The sequence below is a fragment of the Anabrus simplex genome, chromosome 1 (assembly GCF_040414725.1).
Source record: "Anabrus simplex isolate iqAnaSimp1 chromosome 1, ASM4041472v1, whole genome shotgun sequence".
Lineage (NCBI taxonomy): Eukaryota > Metazoa > Arthropoda > Insecta > Orthoptera > Tettigoniidae > Anabrus > Anabrus simplex.
This window is the reverse complement of record NC_090265.1, coordinates 416,511,184-416,537,258: the sequence shown is the minus strand read 5'-3', so window position 1 is coordinate 416,537,258 and position 26,075 is coordinate 416,511,184. Positions and strand designations below refer to the sequence as shown.

Below are 26,075 nucleotides of genomic sequence, written 5' to 3'. Positions count from 1 at the left end.
AGAGAGCTCGTAAATCACACCCGGGCAACTGGAGTGGAAAACTGATGATGATGACTAACTTATGCAGCTGGATCATGGACTACAACAAAACGAGAGGAGAGTAAAATACAGGGATTGGAGATTAAATTCCTAAGAGGTATCGAGGACAAGACCAGAAACGATAGAATTAGAAATGAAGAAATAAGGAAAGGGACAGGAATCTTGAAACTTCAAGAAACTATGTTATGTGCAATGGTATTCCTGATAAAGAGCCCTACCCCAGACTCTGGCCTTCCCTTTCTAACACCCATCAAGTACACTTTATAATCTCCTATCTCTTCCTTGTTATCTCCCCTTACCAGAATATCACTTAATCCTAGCACATCCAGATGCAACCTCTTTGCTGACTCAGCCAGTTCTACCTCCTTTCTTCCATAAGCCTCATTAATATTGATAGCTCCCCATCGAATTCCATTTCGTTCACCAAGTTGTTTCCAAGGAGTCCCTCGCCTGTCGAATGGGAGTGGGACTCCATTACTCCCATAGGTCCGAGGCTTGCTTAAAATGTTCTGAGCTCGGTAAATTCATGAAGCAGGATGCTACCCTACTTGCACATAGTCCAAGTGAGGATCTCTCTTCTAACGGGTTATGGACCACCGGTGAATTGTATAGTCCTAGCCGCCTGAGCACAAGGAGGACCATGACTCAGAATATGTCCGAGATGCCCACTCCCATTCCATAGCAACTGGTTTCCCGACTCTCAGGACCCCTTACTAGGCCACTCAGCCGTTGCCCATGGTTCACGAACTAGGACGTGACTACAGTAACCCACAAACATGAAGCATGGCAGAAATATAAAGAAGCCAAAAAGGTATGTAAGAAAATAGTACAAGAAGAGAAACGGAAGAAACTTTAGAGGAGGACATAAAGGGAAGTAAAAAGGTTTTGTATGATTTGGTAAAGAATAGTTTACAAAATAGAGAAGATACAAAATTTGTAAAAACTGAAACAGGGCAGAAATTGATGCAAAGAGATGACACTAAAAAGATGGGAATAATACTTCTCAGAATTGCTAAATATTAAATACAGTGAACTGGCAGATGAGAAAGAGCAAGAAGAAACAGTGGGGAAAGAAGAAGGACAAGAAAAGGAGATTTCCTAAGATTTTGGTAATAACCTGGAAAGGCTAGGTCAAGCAGCAGGGAAACCTTACTGGACAGTAATAACGAATCTTAGGAAGGGAGGGAAAAAGGAAATGAACAGTGTTTTGAGTAATTCAGGTGAACTCATAATAGATTCCAGGGAATCACTGGAGAGGTGGAGGGAATATTTTGAACATCTTCTCAATGTAAAAGAAAATCACTTCTGGTGGTGTTGCAAACAGCCAAACTCATGGGGAGGAGGAAAATGATGTTGGTGAAATTATGCTTGAGGAAGTGGAAAGGATGGTAAATAAACTCCGTTGTCATAAGGCAGCAAAAATAGATGAATTTAGACCTGAAATGGTGAAGTATAGTGGGAGGGCAGGGATGAAATGGCTTCATAGAGTAGTAAAATTAGTGTGGAGTGTTGGTGTTGTTGTCAGATTGGACAAAAGCAGTAATTGCACCTATCTATAAGCAAGAGAACAGGAAGGATTGCAACAACTATCGAGGTATCTCATCGATTAGTATACAAGGCAAAGTATTCACTGGCATCTTGGAAGGGAGGGTGCGGTCAGTCGTTGAGAGGAAGTTGGATGAAAACCAGTGTGGTTTCAGACCACAGAGAGGCTGTCAAGATCAGATTTTCAGTATGCGCCAGGTAATTGAAAAATGCTACGAGAGGAATAGGCAGTTGTGTTTATGTTTCGTAGATCTAGACAAAGTCTATGACAGGGTACTGAGGGAAAAGATGTTTGCCAAAGGGGGGGACTATGGAATTAAAGGTAGATTATTAAGAGCAATCAAAGGCATTTATGTGGACAATTGGGCTTCAGTGAGAATTGATGGTAGAATGAGTTCTTGGTTCAGGGTACTTACAGGGGTTAGACAAGGCTGTTCACCTTTGCTGTTCATAGTTTACATGGATCATCTGCTGAAAGGTATAAAATGGCAGGGAGGGATTCAGTTAGGTGGAAATGTAGTGAGCAGTTTAGCCTATACTGACGACTTGGTCTTAATGGCAGATTGTGCCGAAAGCCTGCAGTCTAATGTCTTGGAACTTGAAAATAGGTGCAATGAGTATGGTATGAAAATTAGCCCCTCGAAGACCAAATTGATGTCAGTAGGTAAGAAATTCAACAGAATTGAATGTCAGATTGGTGATACAAAGCTAGAACAGGTCGATAATTTCAAGTATTTAGGTTGTGTGTTCTCCCAGGACGGTAATATACTAAGTGAGATTGAATCAAGGTGTAGTAAAGCTAATGCAGTGAGCTCGCAGTTGCGATCAACAGTATTCTGTAAGAAGGAAGTGAGCTCGCAGACGAAATTATCTTTACATCGGTCTGTTTTCAGACCAACTTAGCTTTACGGGAGCGAAAGCTGGGTGGACTCAGGATATCTTATTCATAAGTTAGAAGTAACAGACATGAAAGTAGCAAGAATGATTACTGGTACAAACAGGTGGGAACAATGGCAGGAGGGTACTCAGAATGAGGAGATAAAGGCTAATTTAGGAATGAACTCAATGGATGAAGCTGTACACATAAACCGGCTTCGGTGTTGGGGTCATGTGAGGCGAATGGAGAGGATAGGTTACCTAGGAGAATAATGGACTCTGCTATGGAGAGTAAGAGAAGTAGAGGGAGACCAAGACGACGATGGTTAGACTCAGTTTCTAACGATTTAAAGGTAAGAGGTATAGAACTAAATGAGGCCACAACACTAGTTGCAAATCGAGGATTGTGGCAACGTTTAGTAAATTCACAGAGGCTTGCAGACGAACGCTGAAAGGCATAACAGTCTATAATGATAATGTATGTATGTATATTTCTGCCAATTCTCTGTACTACTGCTACCTATCCACTTCCTCCAAGCCATTTGTTTCTCTTTAACTGCTTCCTTTACCCTGGTGTTCCACCATGGAATCTCCTTTTCCTTTTTCCTCCCTGATAGTCTTCCACAGGTGTTTACTGCACACTTTACAAATCCATTTCTGAAACATGTCCATTTCTCTTTCACACTGTTCAAGTCATCTCTGGGAATTTCTTTCTTCAGATCCTCTTGAAACTTTTCCCTTATTTCTTTTAGCTTCCATCCCTTTATTTTTCGTTCCCTTTCTGTCTATTAACTTAATTTTACCAAGTCTTAATATGGCTACCACCATATGGTCTCCTTCGAAATCTCCTCTTGGCACTGCTGTCACATCTTCCAGTTGTCTACGTTTCTCCTTCTCCACCAGAATAAGATCAGTCATTGTCTTTGTCTTTCTATCTCCTCAACCATATCTAGTTATTTTTTGTGAGTTCTTTTTTCCAAAACATGTATTGCCAACAATTAATCCATTTCTTCTACAAAAATCTATTACCAAATCATCTTCATCTTGGTTTCTATAACCAGAGGGGCCAATTATTTCTTCTTTTCCCTGTCTGTCTGTTCCAGCATGTGCATTCATGTCTCCCATTATTATAACCTCTTTGTCTTGAATACAACTTCCCAGTTCTTCTAGAAACACTTCTAAACATTCATCTGCATTCCCCAATTGGGATGCATAAACCTTTATAAAATCCTTGTTTCCACTCTCAAGTCCAAGTCTAACTTTAATTATCCTGTCACTGATCTGGTCAATTTTGTCCACATATTGCACTAGGTCTTCTCTCAACATAACACGAACACCATTTGTTGCCATCTTTCCTCCATTCCAATATAATCTATATCCTTTCTTCAATTCTTTTTGACCTTTCCCCTTCCAATTTGTCTCGCTTATTCCCATCATTGCTATGTCTTTATTCTCCATATACTCTATCAGTTCTTCTAACTTGCCATTCAAAGTCATGACGATGATACCGATTCTTGTGATGTCTGGTAGCCCACTTCTCAGTTCCCCCAGAGCAGCGGGAACTGCGCGTCACTTCAGGATGACGCCCTAGCATTTTCCGAGGCCTCAATTCACTCAGTTTTCCCCCTGAGATATCACAATTCTACTTTCAGTCTAATTCCAAAAAGTGAAAGCAACTAGGTATTATCATGGACAAGAAGCTGAACTGGACCAAACACATACACGTGGAGGAGAAAGTAAACAAATGGATGAAATTGCTGAAGAGACTAGCAGGAGTTTCTTGGGGGAGCACTCAAGACACACTCAACAGAACCTATAACACTTACATCAAACCTATTACAAAATATGGCAGTGAAGTACTTACTACAGCACCCCAATCAAACATTGATTGCCTTGAGAGGTGTCAGAATAATGCCCTATAAACAGGTCCAATAAAAACCTTGCCTGTAACAGCCTTACAGTTGTATACAGCATAACGTAAAATTTTCTCCATTCTAAAAGGTCACACTGCATATCAATAGAAGAAGAGATGAAACAACAAATACCTAAAACATATCTCAGTTTACAAAGACTACCCCAAATGACCTGGGGCAAAAAAACAGTTACTAGCCCCAATCTTAAAACCCAAAAAGATCCTTTGAGTTTCACCAAAGAATATATTAATAAGAGCAATCTGAAATTAAAACTTGAACCCCACTGTATGCCAAAACAAAACAGATTTAATGCAGAGATAAAAGCAATTTCCCACGCACTACAACATTTATTAGGCAGAAACAATGATCACCAAAATTTTTTAATCCTTACAGATTCAAAAGTAGCCATCCAAGCCATCTCGGCAAATAATGTCTCAAAATAAAGAACTGAAGGAAATTCTATGTATGATAAAAACCATCCAAAGACTCCACAAACAGATCTCATTTCAGTGGATTCTTTCTCATGTTGGAATAGCAGATAATGAAGAGGCAGACAGATTAGCCAAAAAAAAGGTACCACACTACAAAAACTTGCCAGTCAGACTGACTTTATGTCAATAAAAAGGATTCTGAAAAATACTATTAAAAACAGGCATGAAGAAATGGCAAAGAAAACAGCAGAAACCAAATTATGGAAGGATATGAAGAGAAGCTGCAGCCTTCTTCAGCCTTACCACAGGCCACAACAGTCTTGCAGCTCATCTGAAACGAATCAACATCCTGAGATTCGAAAAATGCATACTTTGCCTTCCATGGTTTCCCATTTTAACACCCAGCAAATGATGGGGCTGTACCTTAATTAAGGTCACAACCACTTCCTTCCCACTCCTAGCCCTTTCTTATCCCACTGTCGCCATAAGATCTATCTGTGTCAGAGCGAAGTACAGCATAACGTAAAATTTTCTCCATTCTAAAAGGTCACACTGCATAAACAACTATACTGACAGGACCAGAAAATTGTAGACTTCAAGCCTTAGAAATACAGTTCCTCTGCCCCTGTCTCCAGAAAAGAAAGAGGTACAAAATAAGAAATGAGGAAATACACCAACAGGGTTGATTGGAAAGGAGCTTGCTAGTAACATTAGAACTGAATATGATAAGAATGTCTCCTGATATGATTTCCAGAAAAAAATTATCTTGAGGAAGGTCTAGAAACATCTGGAAAAAATAAATAGTTGCCAGCTTGCTGGAATGGACAAATCATGATGACGATGAAGCAGGAAGCAACAGACATGAAAGCAGCAAGAATGAATGCTGATACTATCAGGTGGGAAGAACAAGGGTAAGGCACTCATAACTAGAAGATAAAGGTTATGTTTGCAATTAATTCAATAGATTAAGCTGTGCATATGAGCCAGTTTCAATTGTGGGGTCATGTGAGGATAGGGACTTGGTCAGGGAAAGTAAGAGAAGCAGAGAGATATCTAATGATATCAGGGTAGACATGTACAACTAGACAAGGCTACAGTGCTAATTACACAACCGAGCATTTTCAAACTTTTTTTTGCGGCAAGAGGTGTGATAGGTGATCTTAACTAATTTTGAGTCGCTGAACACGAATCCGTTGTCCGTTTCTACATATCACATCACGTTTTCTCACAACAGGTTTATCAAAATAAGAAATGGACCTGAATATTGCATGTAAAAAGTGCTGTAAAATGTTGAAAATTTTGGAAATATTTATAATTTTTTCACACCAGGTGTCAAAACTTGTTTCTTGGGCCAGGAAGATGTAGACCAGTGTTTGTCCCTAGCTCTTCTGTCCCATTCACATAAATAACAAGGGAATTTAGTGTAGCCTGCTTGTTGTCCTAATAGAATACCACACACCTTCAAGTCACTACACACATCCCACCGGTGCTCATGATATTTGATTTTATCTAAAACAGTTTGCATTGTGATATAATTTTCTTTTAGTGAAACAGAATGTGTCACAGGAATTGAAGGTAGGATGTTTCTGTTATGAAGTAGTACAGCCTTTAAGCTCCTCTTAGAGGAATCCACAAACAGTCTCCATTCTTCAGGATTGTAATCCCTCCCTAGCTGTTCTATCAATCCTGGAATGTCACAGCAGTAGGTCAGATCATCTTTCTTCTTGAGATACATCCTGAACTCCTTACCTCTATGTCTATCTCCAAGAAAAAAGTAGTTCCAGGCGCAAGAAGGTTATTCTTTCAATCATGAACCTAGCAGTTCTCTTTTTCCCTTCGTGAGACCAAGGTCTCGTATCAGATCACTCAACTCCGACTGTTTAAACAATTGTGGACCTATTGCATCTGCAGCAGGTGAAAAACCCATATCAACTTGCTCGTTATCAGAATTTGAGGAACCATCAGTCAGGTAAACTGGTAGGAGGAGAACGTATTGCAATCTCCGGTCCATGAGGAACAGGTCTCATCGCCGACTTTAAATTCGGGTACACAATGCTGTCCTTGTTTCTCTTATTGAATCCTGCTACTTTACACAGGCAAAAGTAACAGTCCTTGGTATGGTCCTGGGGCTCGCGCCAAACCATTCCTATCCCAAATCGAAGGGCCTTACGTTTTCCAATGCTCCATTGTCGTAGGTTTTCTAGGCACGTTTTACAAATTACATGTGGAGCCCACGACTTGTCCAAGTCTCCTAATTTTACCTTAAAATATGCATAATATAAACGTTTCACTGATGCAGTTATTGGCCTACTCTGTCCCTTCATAATATAACACCCACACATGCAACAGAATGAGTCTGGCTTATTCACACATCTTCTAATTCCTGAGACACTTGCCATTTTTCCAACACAACACAGTATAAAAAGGTCAGACTTCCGCCACACTCACGACGCAACTGACTGGCTTCACCGTATTGTCACTACCACAAGCTAAAAATAGACTCTGTTACCTGACTAATTCAATGGAGGGGACATAGTCGGTGGAGGAGGTTTGGATTGACAAACATACGCAACATTAACAAAGCAAACCATGGCCACTCTAACAACCGATTCGCTGTTATCACAAAGCAGCACTGTGCCGCAATGACACATTTTCAGAGAGTAATTTGCAAATAACACGAAAACTAGATGTGATACAACAGAACCAATGACATTTCTGAAGTTTGGAGACCGTATTTAGTTAAAATCACGTATCAGATGCTTTGCCGCAAAAATCATGCTAGATAGTGTTATAGTGGATTACAGAGGTGCTTAGTTCTTTCACAAAGGCTTGCAGACTGAATGCTTAAAGACATGTGAGTGAGTGAGTGAGTGAGTGAGTGAGTGAGTGAGTGAGTGAGTGAGTGAGTGAGTGAGTGAGAGAGAAATCACACTGAGTCTGCCAAACTGTCATGGTTCACACTTCTGATAAGAATGAAAGCTAACAAGGACATAAATATAATACAATAATAACTTTTTAAATAAGATGGTTGAAAATTTTGTACCTTGGGAGCGGCATTTCAAAATCGGGTATGGTCAGCAGTTCTGGCCGAGGAGAAGGTAAGTTGTCATGCCAACGAGTATAAGGTGCCGCTCTCTTCTTGCTGGGTAACCGGTATGGCTTCATATATATCTGACCATAAACCTTAGTGTGACGTGGGCGTTTCTTGAGTGTGAGGAAAACATCAGTGGGAGATTCTTCCAGGAGAAACATCACCTTCTTAGTCTGCCAACCCACCTATAACATGCAACAGTACCAGCTGTTTGTGGTGTAATACACTAACAAGCAATATTCACAATCAAATAAATGATTTTCACAACAGAAATACCTTAACAAAAAGTCACAATACCAGTCTCTATAATTTCATCAAAGCCTGATTTCTAAGACATACAATTTCCAAATTTGCACTCCAGGGTAAGATTTTTAAATTTTTATCTTTTTACAATTTGCTTTACATCGCACTGATACAGATAGGTCTTATGGCAACAATTGGGGGAAAGGCCTAGGAGGGAGAAGGAAGTGGCCATGGCGTTAATTAAGGTACAGCCCAAGCATTGGCCTCATGTGAAAATGGGAAACCACAGAAACCATCTTCAGGGCTGCCGACAGTGAGATTCGAATCCACTATCTCCCAGATGCAAGGTCACAATTGCGTGCCCTTAACCACACAGCCAACTTGCCCGGTCCCAAGGTAAGATTTCCTTTCTCCAATCTCACAGACTTTGCTGAGAACTATAACTGTAAAGTAGTGAATAGTTTCTCTGTGGGAAGGTACACCTCTCTGAAATCCAGAGAAAATGCTCCAGTGTGTACTGTGCAATGCCTAGGGATTCCTTTTTAATCTATAATTGAGGCACTGACATGGAAAAAAACCATCAAAAAATATAAAATTTTTGTTCTTTTGTGGAAAGATTAGTAAACAGTCAGGTCAATAGCACTGAATGAACAGTAAGTTAATTGGTGGAATGGTCAAGGTCCTACGAGCAACAGAAGACGGCCCTTGCATTGAGTCCACAACACCTGACCTGTGGAATGATGCAAATCACTCACGCCTTGCATTCTGTGGGGAAGGTTACTACTGGATCCGGGCTCGTTGACGTCATCATATACTCTGAAGCAGTGATACTGTCATTCTGTTAGCGAATTTTTATCCACCCAAATACCTCAGAATCCAGTTCCATACAAAATGGTAATTCTCCATCATAATTAAGACATGAGCTATTTGACTATGGTAACGTCGCAATGTGATCATCCTTCTTTTGTTACCAGGATACATTGAAGTGCTGACACAACTGCCATGAACTTTCCAAAGGCAAGGTATGTCAACTGCACAGTTTTGGTCATAAACTCGAAGAAATAAGAGTAACCATAATTTTGGTTTAATGAATTTGTTCCGATCAAGAGAAGGCAGCTGCGTAAAGTTGATGATACTGCATTGAGCAGAAGATGAGTTACTGCTAATTATTCAGTATTTTCCAAGAAAAAAAGGTCATGTTCAAGTGTGCAGCAAGTCATTCATTGGTATATTAGGCTTAACTCAGCAAGTCATTCATTGGTATATTAGGCTTAACTAGTCAAAGTATGCACTATTATCAAAAGAAGAAGCATGCAGATGTGGTTTTCACAAATCTCAAGGGGAAAATCTGGGGGTATGCCACCCTGAATAATACGTAGGTCGAGTCATGTCATGGCAACTTTTTTTTTTCTCGCGAACAGGAGACAACATGGAAAATCTAAGATATGCATTTGTACACCTACGGTATGTACTTGCGTATGATACCACTAGATGGTGTATGTAAAGAACAATGTGGGTCTAAGCATGCCCCCAAGTTCAATGTGTGAGTAAGAATGTCACAAAATGGAGGTCAACAAGCAGGAGCAATGATGGTATATCAAAATAGCAATTCTCCATGGCAGAAATGCACGCCAATGCCATGCAGAGCTGCGGGAAGCCTTAGGTGTGCATGCCATGCCCTATAGAACAGTGGCAAGGTGGGTGGACAATGCCATAATCCTACATGATAACGCGACATCTCACAACAGCCATCGTTCAGCATCGCTTACGACGGTGGGGATGGGAGGTTCTTCCACACCTGCCTTATTTGCCTGATCTGAGCCCATGTGACTATGATCTAATCTCCAAAGTCAAGAAGCCATTACGGGGACAACAGTTTGCTAACAAAAGAAGACATCGTAACAGGATTTCGGAGAGAAATGCCACACGTTAGCCATACACATGCAGCGAATGGTATTCAGCGCCTGCCCCACCGCTGGCAACACACAGTGGAAGGCGTGGGTGATTATTTCGAAGGTCTGTAACCAGTGGAGACCTGTCCTTTGTACGTAGTCTTGTGTATTTGCTGTCTATTCCATAATAAAACAATGTTTACCAATGACCTGTGTTCTGTCACTTTCTTACGAGAATCTCCTCAAGTCAGAATTTGTCTTCAGGCACTAAGCATAAGTAAATGGCCTATATTTCCAAATGCTTATCTTATATTTTCCATGTTGTCTCCTGTTCGCGAGGAAAAAAGTAGTTGCCATGACTTATGACTTCATCCTCGTAGTTTTGAGAGCTGAGTTAACAATGATCAAAACAAGGCGATCATTCAATGAAATGCAGGTGTCAAAAGATCTCAACATATTTTTAAAAAGGATGATCTCACAGTGCCGTACATAATCTACTGTCCATCCAGGCTATCAAAAAAAGTCCAGTCATCAGCGATGCAAAGAAAAAGGAATTTACTGGCAATGTTGGATTTTTTAAACAAGAAGTACTGTGTGTTTTAACATAAAATCTGTGCATAAAATACGGGTAACTATCATTTTGGTTTAATTAATGTTGTTCCGATCAAGAAAAGGCAGCTGCGTAAAGTTGATGATCCAACATTGAGCAGAAGACATCTCATGATGTTATGATCTGCCAAGAAATTGATGTTTTATTACAACGTCAATGTTTAATATTAGTAAGTAATACAGTAATATGCATGTGGTTATGTAAGAGAGGGCCAGGAACCCTAACTTTGCCACGATCAAGAAAAGCTTTTATCTATCTAGTCACTATGACGCCCAAAAATATTCTTTCAGAAGTATAAATGCACTCAGCAGGACTTATGTCAACTCCTTCCCTACCAAAGAAAGCCACTATTCTCGGCATAAATCACCAACGTATTACCCGAGTTCAGATCTCTACATTCACAGAATGTTCCGTGCTTTCGTGAACGCAAATCCTGGCTCAAACATTGACCAGAAGTTTACCGCAGATTGTTCAAAGAATCATTTCCACAACTTACATTTCATTGTCCACGCACAAACACAAGGGCAATGTGGTATCTACTTACATACATACAGTACATATATAATTTTTTTTTTTGCAATTTGCTTTATGTCACACCGACACAGACAGGTCTTACGGTGACGATGGGACAGAAAAGGGCTAGGAGTGGGAAGGAAGTTGCCGTGGCCTTAATTAAGGTACAACCTCAGCATTAACTTGGTGTGAAAATGGCGAACCGTTCCTTTCATGGTCAAATAGAGTCAATTATATTATGGCAGATGAGACCACAAAGGAAGGACATTACATTAGATATTATTATGCATTAGGACGCGACATTTCTCGCTCTTTTAGAGAGCAGAGCGTCAGTAGCAAGGTGAAGTACCCGGCATGAAAAATTAAATTTAAGAACCCACGCTAACCACTTATCTTATAGCGTCTGACGCTAGCAATTTCATGAGAAACCACGGGGAATTCAGCTTGGAGGGAAACAAAACTCATTGAATATTTCTGCCCACACGAGGAATAGTGAGATTTGGAAATAATAGTTGGAATGAGCATAATTTTCTGCACATTTTGATATGCTACATGACGGTATTAATAATCTCAACGAATTAATTAATAATTATCTCGAGTACCATGAGAGAATTTCCATCTCCGCGCGCACGCTTTCAAGTGGACCACACAAGAGGATCTCGTGGGTGTGGGTAACGCTCATTCATAAATACAGCCCGCGAGGATGCGAGGAGCATTCTCTGTGCACATCGCTGACTGAAAGGTGTTCATGTCTGAAGGCAACTCAACGACGAGAAGACGGCCTTTGTCTCCACGCATCACAGTTAGAGACTGCATTGTCCTAGTGACATTTCTCTAACATCACGAATTCACCTGATACTGCCAATTTATCACGCTGGGAGCTGTGGTACGTGCAAACAACAGGACATTCATCAACGCAGCGAGGCAACAAACAAGGACTCGCTGGAGCCTACATCGCATCTAGTCGAGGCACCGTAAACAACGAGGAGGCAGCGATCAACTCACCAGTACGAGCATCGAGCTGAACAACACAGATTCTCATGATGTCACCAGTCATGAACCCCGGACTGCTGCCTTCCATCCACAACATTAGCATGGCTTACTAAGTCGCAAGTCCGCAAGGAGAACTGCTCAGGTGTAATCACAGATGCAGGTCAGGCAAAGTCTAATTTATCAGCATGGAGCAGAGATAAGATAGCTTCAACTATTTAAAAATGTAAATTAACACTTTTAGGTTAACATGTAAATAGTAAATGTGTCCTCGGGCACTTGTACATCGATTTATGCTCAGGACACACGCGGTTAAGATAGTTTAATTTGCATGCTATATGATTTGCTTTCATTTGTGTCATAACTTGTTGTACATAATGTCTTCAGTCACTGATAAAAGGGTAGCTGTGATTTTATCAACCAGGAGACTTGCATAGTCTAAAGTTTTTCTTATAAGCAGACGAAGAGTATTAGGGCCTAGCTAGAATGCATGAGGCATGTTTAAATATAAGTGATTTGTTGGTAGACGTAATACTATAAGATCTTCTATATTTGCTTAATGCACCTGGGGTCTCGCACAAAGTCGAGTTTGCCATGAATGCACGCATAAATAAATCAGAAACAAGAAACGTGTTTGAAAAGCCCAGATGATAGATAATAGCCCTATGTTGCACAATTAATGCAGGCATATGAAGTGAAATGATAGTTATATGTGCAGGAAAATGCATGAGAATGTTATGGAATAAAGGCTCTAGGTGAGCTTGAATTATGAATAAATTTAGAGTGCTGTGTTTCGCTCTGTATGAATAAGAATACGTGTTGTACTTACACGTGAGATGTATTAATAAAAGGGCCTGGTAATTAGTGATCTTGAGTGGGGCTAATATAGAAATGACTGGTAGTTCGCCTGTTGGTTTGTTTACTACTTGTCAGACGCTCGTAAATCACTGCGGTTCTGCATGGCGCGAGTCGGGCAGGCTCACAGGGTTGCAAAAAAGGTAAGGTTACTGACATCACTCACTAGGGAAACTCTCTACATGTCTGGCTTTGAACAATAAAGTCTCTGTCTAATGAAGGGATCTTTGACCTGACTCTCGCAGGCGTTTTAAAAGTAAAATTTATACACGGCTGCTTGTACCTTTCATACATTTTGAGATCCATTATCTGTCTGTGCATTATAAATACAGTGTTTCAATTGTATCATGATTAGAGTGGTTGCAGCTTGTTCTGAGAAGTCATGAGTTTGAATCTTTTACATTACGCATTTGTGTTGCATGTTTAGTTGTAAGTACGCGTGTGGTTACTCCAAGTCCTGTAGCATAATATTAGTAGGGATGAATTTTTTAAAATATAAGTTATGTAAGCGAGTTAGCTATCTCTTGATTCATTATTGGTTTCATTTTGTTGGAGGTTAGCCTTTGTCTGAGCCAAACGCCTAGGATGGTAACCTGATTGCCGATGCATCTAAGTTTGGGGATGTGAGCTTTTCATATCATTTTCGCAGACGACGAAAGAAGATCAAAATTTTTGTCATTATAAACGGAAGTAGAATTCCTTGTATAAACTTGTTATTCATTTATATGTTAGTCATCTTACTCTCATTTTGTAATAAATATTTGTTATTTTATACAAAATTTGCAACTCGCATATTTTATTATTTTAGCTTGTGTTAGTTTTTAACTTGATTGCACAATTCCTCTTCTTTTTTTTTATGGTATCGTTGACCCGCTTTCCCCACTTACCCCTTTTTCCAACTGAGTTATGCTGTGCTGCAGAAGAGGACGATTCAGGTAAGCTATGTGCCAAAGTTACATACCGTCAGATGAGTAAGTATTGTCCACTATAATGTACCTGGTCAGTTCTCAGCATTTGCTTGATAGTGATCAGGGCATTGTAGGGCACAATGGAAACCATGGAAAAACATCTTCAGGGCTGCCAACAGTGGGCTTCGAACCCACTATCACCCAGATGCAAGCCTACAGCTGCGCACTCGTAATCGCTTGGCCAACTCATCTGGTACATACATACATCTTCATTAACGACTGTTATGCCTTTCAGTCTTCAGTCTGCAAGCCTCTGTGAATTTACTAACTGCCGCTACAATCCTCTATTTGTAACTAGTTCTGTGGTCTTGTTTAGTTCTATACCTCTTATCTTTAAATCCTTAGAAACTGAGTCTAACCATCATTGTCTTTGTCTCCCCAGTGTTGGTATCCATACCAAGTGCATGTAACTTATGAACAACATAGGGACATTCACCTCCAAATTAATTAAACAATAGATCACTACATTGATAATAAGGAAAACCTATTCAAAGTACGAATGTTCCTCTTAAAGCTACGTAAGTCTTGACCCATATTACTATGAACGAACATGAATATCAATCAAGTTGCTTGTCTACACAGAAAAGGATACCAACTCCCAGATCAACTAAAAAACAATGGCTGTTGTAGAAACGACAAAATAGTTTGCCATCAACCACAACATTCTTGATGTGTTATTTAGTTTAAAGTGTGGATATGTTCTTCGGATTTCATCAATGGTTTAAATTATATCAGTGTTTACACAGAAAAAGATACCTGATCAACTCAAAATCGATACCTGCAGTAGAAACGACAAAATAGTTCGCCATCAACCACAACATTTTTTATGTGTTATTTAGTTTAAAGTGTAAATATGTTATTTCAGACTTCATCAATAGTTTAACCCTTTCCTACCCTTAGCGCCTGAAAGCGCCCGACTCTTCACTGTGCCTTCCAGTCCTTAGCGCCCGAAAGTGCCCAGCTGCATTGTCTGCACACTTACGCGAGTTATGTGATAGTTTTTTTGTATTCTTCGGCTCTGACGTGTTTATGAGGCATTTATGAACACGCAATACGATCTGCAAGGCTTAGGAAATGAAAGAAGAGTGATAATCTGTCTTGACGTCGCCTAGGAAACGGTCTTGAACTTCCGCGAGCGCGGGACAGCTGTTTCGTTCGTAAACATGGCGGGATTGAATACTGTGAATATTGAAACTGAGCTGAATATAGGTAATGAAAGTGACACAGAATCGTTGAGTAGGGGTGGAGGTGAAGTTTTAGTGAGGGAATACTGTATCAACGAAGTTAATTTTAGTGATAACAGTGATGTAAGTGAAAACGGATATCGAGAATTCGGACCTGATTGCAATGTCGCGGCATTTCAGTTAATACAAATATTTCGTTTCATTACTCCGAATGATTATATGGATGATGTTGAAGCTGTCCATAATTTCGAAAGAGTATTACGAGAAATATATTATTTTTGACATGTTAGGAGACAAACTATTCAGTGAGATAGCCACTTGCATATATATCAATGCAGCATTCAAACAGGCATATTCCGGAAACATAGATGCAGAACGTGAAGACACTTGCTCAGGGGAAATAGAAGCTGATATACAGTATACATTCCACTTCCAGAATCACGCGGTTATTGGTTTAGAGGGATACATACAACATGAGAATGTGACAAATAGAACCTACCTTATTGTCGAGTACCACAATTAGGGGGAGGGGGTGTGGAGGTTTGAACCAACAACCTTATGACTCAATGAATATGGAAATGGATGTGATGGTATGTTTTCTAATATTATTGAAAATTTGAATACATTGTGATCAGCAGTTTTTATTATATTTAACCTTTTCTGAAACAGTGTGCTCTGCTTCAATTTTTCCTAAATAATAGGTTGAAATCTGGCAATAAGCGGACTGTGAATGTGGGCGGGAAAGGGTTAAATTAAGACTATAAAGTGTGTCATATCAGTGATTATATCATTATTGGTTATATATGCTGCTCATGTCTTCCAAGAGTGTGGCTGAAGATGACTCAATATATATGGGGTCAAAACTAGTCCCAATTTTATAAGACAATCTACAAACTAATAGTATTGAACAGGTGGACCCTTCTTACCTTTTGATAGTTGATATTGATAGTCCCTCTACTTCTGTTACCCTCCATAACAGAGGCCATTATTCCCTTCTATCCTGTTCCATTCACCTCACATGACCCCACCATCGAAGCCAGTTTATGTGTACAGTTTCATCCATCGAGTATATTCCTAACATCCTCTATCTACTCATTCCAAGTACCCTCCTGCCACTGTTCCCATCTGTTTGTACCAGCAATCATTCTATTTATGCCTGTTAGTTCTAATTTATGAATAAGATATCCTGAGCCCACCCAGTTTTCACTCCCATAAAATGAAGTTAGTCTGAAAACAGACCAGTGTAAAGATAGTTTCGTCCAGGAGCCGACTTCCTTCTTACAGAATACTGTTGACCGCAACTGTAAACTCACTGCATTAGCTTTGCTGCACCTTCATTCACTCTCACTTACTATACTACCATCCTGGGAGAACACACATCCTAAATACTTGAAATTATCCACCTGTTCCAGCTTTGTATCTCCAATCTAACATTCAATTCTCTTTGATTTCTTATCTACTGACATCAATATTGTCTTGGAAAAGCTAATTTTCATACCATACTCAATGCACCCTCCTCTGCGAACCATGTGACCTTGCCGCGGTGGGGAGGCTTGCGTGTCCCAATGATGCAGATAGCCGAGCCGCAGGTGCAACCATATCGGATGGGTATCTGTTGAGAGACCAGACTAACGAATGGTTCATCGAAAGGGGGGTAGCAGCCTTTTGGTAGTTGCAAGGGCGGCAGTCTAGATGATTGACTGATATGGCCTTGTAATAATACTCAACATGGCTTAGCTGTGTTGATACTGCTACACGGCTGAAAGCAACGGGAAACTACAGCCGTAACTACCTCCCGAGGACATGCACCTATCTCTATGAATGATTTACTGATGATGGCTTTCTCCCGGGTAAAATATTCCGGAGATAAACTAGTCCCCCATTCAGATCTCCGGGTGGGGACTACACGAGAGGGGGCAATCATCAGGAAGATGGATACTGACATTCTGCGAGTCGGAGCGTGGAGAAGGTTGAATCGTTGTGGTAGGTTAGAGAATCTGAAAAGGGAGATGGATAGGCTAAAGTTAGATGTAGTTGGTATAAGTGAAGTACAATGACAGGAAGAACAGGATTTTTGGTCAGGTGACTACCGAATTATCAACACAAAATCAAACAGGGAAATGCAGGAGTTGGTTTAATAATGAATAAGAAAATAGGGCAGCGGGTAAGCTACTACGATCAGCATAGTGAAAGAATTATTGTCGTCAAGATAGACACCAAACCAATGCCCACCACAATAGTGCAGGTCTATATGCCTACTAGTTCAGCGGATGATGAAGAATCGAAAGAATATATGAGGAAGTAGAAGATTTAATACAATATGTAAAAGGTGACGAGAATCTAATTGTGATGGGAGACTGGAATGCAGTGGTAAGCCAAGAGAAGGTAGTACAGTAGGAGAATTTGGATTGGGTCAACGGAACGAAAGAGGAAGTCGGCTGGTTGAATTCTGCACTGATCATAATTTAGTCCTTGCCCATACTTGGTTCAAACACCACAAACGACGGCTGTATACGTGGATATGAGACCTGGAGACACTGGAAGGTATCAAATAGACTTCATTATGATTAGGCAGAGATTCAGAAACCAGGTGTTGGATTGCAAAACTTTCCCAGGAGCAGACGTGGACTCTGACCACAACTTGTTGGTCATGAAATGCCATTTGAAGTTGAAGAAATTGAAGAAAGGAAAGAATGAAAAAAGATGGGATCTAGACAAGTTGAAAGAAAAGAATGTGAGGGATTGTTTCAAGGAACATGTTGCAAAAGGACTAAATGAAAAGGCTGAAGGAAACACTATAGAGGAAGAGTGGATAGTCATGAAAAATGAAGTCAGTAGGGCTGCTGAAGAGATGTTAGGAAGGAAGAAAAGATCAACTAAGAATCAGTGGATAACTCAGGAGATACTAGACCTGATTGATGAACAACGAAAATACAAGAATACTACAAATGAAGAGGGCAGAAAAGAATACAGGCGATTAAAGAATGAAGTGGATAGAAAGTGCAAGGTAGCTAAGGAAGAATGGCTGAAGGAGAAGTGCAAGGATGTCGAAGGCCGTATGGTCCTGGGAAAGGTAGATGCTGCATACAGGAAAATCAAGGAAACCTTTGGAGAAAGGAAATCTAGGTGTATGAATATTAAGAGCTCAGATGGAAAGCCACTTCTAGGGAAAGACAAAGCAGAAAGATGGCAGGAGCATATCCAACAGTTGTATCAAGGTAAAGATGTAGATAATTTGGCTCTGGAACAAGAAGAGGCTGTTGATGCTGATGAAATGGGAGACCCAATTTTGAGGTCAGAGTTTGACAGAGCTGTGAGTGACCTAAATAGGAACAAGGCACCTGGAATTGATGACATTCCCTCTGAATTACTGACTGCCTTAGGAGAAACCAGCATAGCAAGGTTATTTAGTGTGCAAGATGTATGAGACAGGAGAAGTCCCATCTGATTTTCGGCAGAATGTTGTTATACCTATTCCCAAGAAAGCCGGTGCTGACAGGTGTGAAAACTACCGCACCATTAGTTTAGTATCTCATGCCTGCAAAATTTTAACACGTATTATTTACAGACGAATGGAAAAACAAGTTGAAGCTGACTTGGGAGAAGATCAATTTAGCTTCAGAAGAAATGTAGGAACACGTGAAGCAATCCTGACTTTACATCTGATCTTAGAGGATCGAATCAAGAAGAACAAGCCCACGTACATGGCATTCATAGATCTAGAAAAGGCATTCGATAATGTTGATTGGACCAAGCTATTTATGATTCGGAAGATGATAGGGATCAGATACCGAGAACGAAGAATTATCTACAATCTGTATAAAAATCAGTCTGCAGTGATAAGAATCGAAGGCTTTGAAAAAGAAGCAGCAATCCAGAAAGGAGTGAGGCAAGGCTGCAGTTTGTCCCCTCTCCTTTTCAATGTTTACATAGAACAGGCAGTAAAGGAAATCAAAGAGAAATTTGGAAAGGGAATCACCGTCCAAGGAGAGGAAATCAAGACCTTGAGATTTGCCGATGATATTGTTATTTTATCTGAGACTGCAGAAGATCTCGAGAATTTGCTGAATGGTATGGATGAAGTCTTGGGTAAGGAGTGCAGTCGAACGAAGGCAGGTGATGTAGGAAATATTAGATTAGGAAACGAAGTCTTAAAGGAAGTAGATGAATATTGTTACTTGGGTAGTAAAATAGCTAACGATGGCAGAAGTAAGGAGGACATAAAATGCAGACTAGCACAAGCAAGGAAGAGCTTTCTTAAGAAAAGAAATTTGCTCACTTCAAACATTGATATCGGAATTAGAAAGATGTTTTTGAAGACTTTCGTCTGGAGCGTGGCATTGTATGGAAGTGAAACGTGGACGATAACAAGCTCAGGAAGAAAGAGAATAGAAGCTTTTGAAATGTGGTTTTACAGAAGAATGCTGAAGGTGAGGTGGATAGATCGAATCACGAATGAAGAGATACTGAATCGAATTGGTGAGAGGAGATCGATTTGGCTAAATTTGACGAGAAGAAGAAATAGAATGATAGGACACATCTTAAGACACCCGGGACTTGTTCAGCTGGTTCTTGAAGGAAGTGTAGGTGGTAAGAACAGTAGGGGTAGACCAAGGTATGAATATGACAAGCAGATTAGAGCAGATGTAGGATCCAATAGTTACGTAGAAATGAAAAGGTTAGCACAGGATAGGGTGGCATGGAGAGCTGCATCAAACCAGTCTATGGACTGATGACTCAACAACACCAACTCAATGCACCTATTTTCAAGTTCCAAGATAGTACACTGGGGGCTTTTGGCACAATCTGCCATTGAGACCACATCGTCAGCATAGGCCAAACTGCTTTCTATATTTTCACCTAACAAAATCCCTCTCTGCCAAATAAAATAAAGATGTCGAAAGGTAGTGATAAATTTCAATTGATAGCAAAAAAGGAACTGCACTTACAAAATGGTGAGAAGGTTGCAAAACATCTTGGCAACAATAATGCTAAATTTTGTATGCCTTCTAGTACGAGTATTACTTCGTGCATTGATATGCAACAAGTAATGTTCACCCCAGCTCTCACCCACTCTAATATGGATTCACGTTGGCAACACAGGACAGAGTTTCATGTGCATGTGGCATGAGGGGACTGCTGAACGGAAGGAAAATAAGACTGCTTCTTGTGTTTAAAAAGTTATGATTTCTGGTATCACTACAAAGATAATTTGATTATATGGTGTGACAACTGTGCCAGACAAAACCAAGAATTGTATGATTCTCATGCTGCTGTATCTTGTTAGGAAAAACTATTTTGATACTACCGACCTTAAAATTTTAGTATCTCGACACTCCTACATGCCATGTAATCACAACTTCAGAGTAATTGAAAAGATGATGAAGGATTGTCCAATAATGATTCCAGAGAAATCGCAAGGATAGTCCAAATTACTAGGCATTTTTTACTGTTTCAAGTTTTGTTGATGACAAAGGAGGATTGTTTTTGACTTTGCTAAGGAAAGCAACACCTTTTTAAACATTGCCTCTCAAAATCAGCACTCCGTAATCGATAAAAGATTTTGAGAGTTGAGTTACCACTGATAATTCAATGAAATGTAAGTGTGGAAGGACCACAACATATTAAAAATGTATGATCCCACAATGCCATAAGCAACTACAGCCTCTTGAAAAAAGTCCAGTCATCAGCGGTGCAAAGAAAACAAGACTTACTAGCTACGTTGGATTGTTTAGACGAGAAGTACCATCGGTTTTACCATGAATCCGTGTATGAATGCACATAACGATGTGATCTGCCAAGAAACTAATGTTTTGTTACAACGTATATTTTTAAAGGTAGTCACTATGTTATTCATGAGGCATATTTTTGGGCTTATGCCGTGTAATTAATTATAAAACACACTCAACGCGTTTCGAAAGGAACCTTGCCTATTGTCATCAGGAGACTAGTGTTGGCTACTGAATGCGTGATTCGAAGCAGCGCATCGATTCATTCAAGTGTCCGAGTGAATCGATTCACAGGAACGGCGAGCTCACGGCACACGATTCAGCTTACTCCCAGCGGACAGTGCTGAGTGGCGCATTCACTGGACGTTGACGGGGAGCCGAGCTTCCGCTGCAGCGAGACAGTGAATCATGGCACATCGAAACAATCATGATCGAGCGTGGCTCAGTAAGACACATGACACAAGCGGCTCCTTATCGGCTCACTGGACACGCGGAGAGCCGAGCTTCCGCTGCAGCGAGACATACAGTGAGCCACGGCACACGGAAAGAATTGTGAACGAGCTGGTTCAGTGAGACACAAGATACGCACGGCTCCTTATCGGCTCACTGCAGCGAGACATACAGTGAGCCATGCTACACTGAAAGAATCGTATGCTATAATGGACTCTCGAGCTCAGCTCATTTGAAAATAATACCCATTTGCATTCACTGTCCTCTTCTTACAGGGAGGTTTAAATAATTGTTGTTTGTCCAACCCTTGTCCCGTTTCCCTACGGGGTCGGGTATGAGGTGAGATGAACTTGTCGTGGCGGTTTTTTTATGACCGGATGCCCTTCCTGACGTCAACCTCATCAGAGGAGTTAATGAGAGATGAAATGAATGACGTGATATATGATAGTAGGGAGAGGGTGAAACCCGGTGCCGGCACATAGCCTACTCCTGTCGAATAGCACCAAGGGGTCTGCTCAAGGCTTAACGTCCCCATCCGACGGACGAATCACCATCAACAGCGTCATATGCCCTCACTCCATATGAGCACTGCGGAGAGGTTTGGAATTTAATCCAGGCTTTTGGCACGCAATCTAGTGATTAGAAATTGTATACCACCACCTCCCCTACCCTGCCGGCCAACATTCTGATGGTGAAAATTTTTTCGACCAACGGGACTCGAACCGGCTAACCTCGGTGTTAGACCGTTTTTAGACTTCAGCGCCTTAACGATCATGGCCACCAGGCGGGCTAGGGAGGTTTAAATAATAGATGGATTTATTTGCAGTGTTAAAAAGGTACTCACAACATAATTCTGAAGTAGCTAGTAAGGAGGTAGGCTATTAGGTTATACTATTTATTAGTTTAATAATGAATCTTAGTATTATAACTTAGTTGACATTTGACAATTAAACTTGACTCTAGCCTGCCCTATGATTATGAGTCATACTCATGACCACTCAAAAGTACCTGTTTTATATTGGGAAGAACGGCTCAGTATTTTCTCAGTTCATATGTCACATCATTGCACAAGACTTCAATCATATGTGGACAGACGCAATAACAGTATGTTGAATCAGAAAACCAGCGGGCTACTGTACATCTCGGGTAGCCTATACAAAATATGACGATTTAAAAAAATCCTCAGCTGATAGAAAAATACATATTTTCAAAAATGACTGAGCGAGTTGTCGTGCGGTTAATATTGCGTGGCTATGCGCTTGCCTTTGGGGGATGGTGGGTTCGAATCCCACTGTCGGCAGCCGTTAAGATGGTTTTCCGTAGTTTCCCAATTTTCACACCAGGAAATGCTGGGACTGTACCTTAATTCAGGCCATGGCTGCTACCTTCCTAATCCTAACCTTTCCCAACCTGCATCGCCGGAAACCTTCGATGTATTAGTGTAACTAGCATTTTTTCTAAGAAACGAGTTCATAGTATGAAGACCAGATGGCAGCTGCGAGCACTGAATGCTGTTGCTGCTGTCTTACCAGCACATACTACACAGATGCAGTAGGAGCGGTGACCAATGAGCCGTGAATCAGATCACTGTATCGATTCAGTAACGTGAACGGAATCAAATGAATCGATTCAGTAAAATGAATCGAATGTCTCATCACTACAGGAGACAACAGAGAAATGAAACGGCGCATAACAGGTTGCTAGGAAAAAGCAACAAGGAACTTGAAATGGTGCCCTAAGATGTAAACAGGACGCCATTTTAGCCCCAGCTAGAGACAACGAATGGCAACAGTAAAGCATTACTCTCTAATGGTTCTGATAATAGGTAGCCATGTTTCACTGAGGTTGTAGCCTGTATCGCGGTTGAAATTAACTCGGTGTTTACGTATTTCAACCGCCTCCCTGATAATTCTTGGGCGATATTGCTTTATACGGGCAAGAACATCCACTTCTTGGAACATCATGACCAGGTGTTAAGGCATGATCAGCAACAGCTGATTTATCAGGTTAGTTGAGTCTAATACATCTGGTATGTTCTTTGATGTGAGTACATACATGAATTACAAAATTATATAGAATTATGTAGAATTTAATCACTACAAAATATAATTGTATTAAATAGGTGGACACAGTAATTTTATTCAAGAACGAATTGTACTTACTGTATCTTCAATATGAACAAAATGAGATTAGTTACTTGCAGCAGGGATGTTATTGTCGTGTAACCACTCCGCCACAGGCCGTGCATTATGAACAGATGCTCAATCGTGTTGAAAGATGCAACCGCCATCCCCAAAGTGCTCTTCAGCAGTGGGAAGCAAGAAGGTGCTTAAAACATCAATGTAGGCCTGTGCTGTGATAGTGCCACGCAAAACAACAAGAGGTGCAAGCCCCTTCCATGAAAAGCACGACTGCACCATAACACCATCGCCTCCAAATTTTATTGTTGGCACTACACACGCTGGCAGATGACATTCACCGGGCATTTATATTACCCACACCCTGCCATCGGATCGCCACATTGTGTATCGTGATTCATCACTTCACACAATGTTTTTCCACTGTTCAATCATCCAATGTTTACGCTCCTTACACCAAGCGAGGCGTCATTTGGCACTGACTTGCGTGATGTGTGGCTTATGGGCAGCCGCTTGACCATGAAATCCAAGTTTTCTCACCTCCCGCCGAACTGCCATGGTACTTGGAGTGGATTCTGATGCAGTTTGGAATTCCTGTGTGATGGTCTGGATAGATGCCTGCCTATGACACTTGACGACACTCTTCAACTGTCAGCGGTCTCTGTCGGTCAAAAGACGAGGTCGGCCTGTACACTTTCATGCTGTACGTGTCCCTTCACGTTTCCATTTCACTATTACATCAGAAAAAAGTGGACCTAGGGATGTTTAGGAGTGGGGAGTCTCACGTATAGACTTCTGACACAAGTAACACCCAATCACGTTCGAAGTCCGTGAGTTCCCCGGAGTGCCCCATTCTGCTCTCTCACGATGTCGAATGGCTACTGAGGTCGCTGCTATGGAGTACCTGGCAGTAGGTGGCAGCACAATGCACCTAAGATGAAAAACGCATGTTTTTGGGGGTGTCCAGATACTTTTGATCACATAGTGTAAGGTGCAACATCTGTTCCGGTCTCGAGAACATAACCGTATCCAATCATATTAAAATACTATATTCGTATTGGGAAAGAGCAATTTCAATTCCAGTCTGAAAGCCCAGTGATTAAATAGTGTCCTGACAGAAGTGCCGAAAACCTGTTTGGCGATACAATAGAAAAAAATTCAAAAATGAAATCTCACCCTGGACATAATGTAGATGTTTTACAAGTACGAACATTTAATGAAACTCGTACCGTCTTCAAGTAAGACAGTTGAAATGTACTCTGCCTCCTTCCAATTGTTGTGGCCACTCTCTGCTTTACGATTTCTGAAGTTTCCCTAAATAATACCGGCTAAATGCAATAATAAGATGGTCCCTTATGCAAGTTCACCACCAACTGCTTTCCCAGTACGCCAGTATTATACCTGCTCTAACTGCCGCAATAACAGGACGTTAATGCCAAGATCCATAGATATATATCGTAGCCGTCCTTCCATAGAATACTATTTCTTGAAAAAAACTTGATTGAGAATTTAATGTTTATGGGGCTGACATTTCTGGACGGTTGATGCAGGACATTGTTTCTTTGCTGAACACATAATGCAGAATTTTTAAAACATGATTTAATTACAATGTTCACAGGACCACGTAATTTGAACGAATAGTCATGAAAAACGTAGTTCCCGGGAGCGGATAATCGAGGTTCCACTGTGTATCTTTTAGCAATAAGGTGTTCCTGATATCTGGTGTTAAAACTTCTACCAGTCTGGCAAACATAGCTGCCTTCACACTGTGCGCAATTCATTTTTTAAACTCCGAAATTTCGAAAATTATTACTACACACGTCGAAGTCATGCGGTATATCTGTGTTTCGTAGTTAAGAAATGTCTGCCCCATTGCGCAGGCCTACTGCAGATCTGATGACACTGCACGAATAGGTGAATAGTTTCGTGTCTGACCTGTGCATTGCAAGCATGCATCAGTCATGCTATATGTCTGTTTTGTAGTTAAGAATGTCTGCCAGCCAGAGTAATGGTTAGCACAATTAGCTGCCGTTCTCGGAAGTCTGAGTTCAATTCCTGGTACCGTACTGCCAGAGATTTATGAATGGCAGGAAGGTTGATATGCGGTAAAAATAGTACATGTAACTCCCCTCCACTGGGGGTGTATCTAAAAAGAGCTGCACCACCTTGGGATGAGGAAACAAGTTTACTTTAGTTGAGAAATATTCACGGTTGTTGCTATTGGTATAGCAGGCGAGATCATTAACAAATGATCATTTAATATCTCGTAACTCGGGCCAATATAGGGACTTTTTGGAGAGAAGTACGTTTAAAAAGTGATAAAAACTATCCAATTATAGCAACTGTTTTACCCGCCAATGTACCTAACAAATAAAAATAAAAATAATAATAATAATAATAATGATAATTTTATCTCCCCACTTACTTTTAACGATTTTTGGGGATGCCAACAAAACATACTAGGGTACGATATGCATTAATAAAAAATGGAGACAACGAACGTACGAAATTAAACATTATGATAATAAAATGCATTACCGCCACACCTGTAGATACCCATAAATGCAGCAAACTTTTCTGTTATTTATTTTTGTTCTTTCAGTCGTGG

The 26,075-nt window shown here is 40.6% G+C and overlaps 1 protein-coding gene across 2 annotated transcripts in view; it reads right to left on the bottom strand.

Moving 5' to 3' along the window:
- Nucleotides 1-26,075, bottom strand: part of cnk (connector enhancer of ksr) — a 316,579-nt gene that overhangs the window by 187,977 nt on the left and 102,527 nt on the right. For both annotated transcript variants that reach the window (XM_067135099.2, XM_067135098.2), the window contains exon 6: nucleotides 7,848-8,080. In XM_067135099.2, the coding sequence (XP_066991200.2) occupies nucleotides 7,848-8,080 (233 nt within the window). The remainder of the gene's footprint in view (nucleotides 1-7,847; nucleotides 8,081-26,075) is intronic.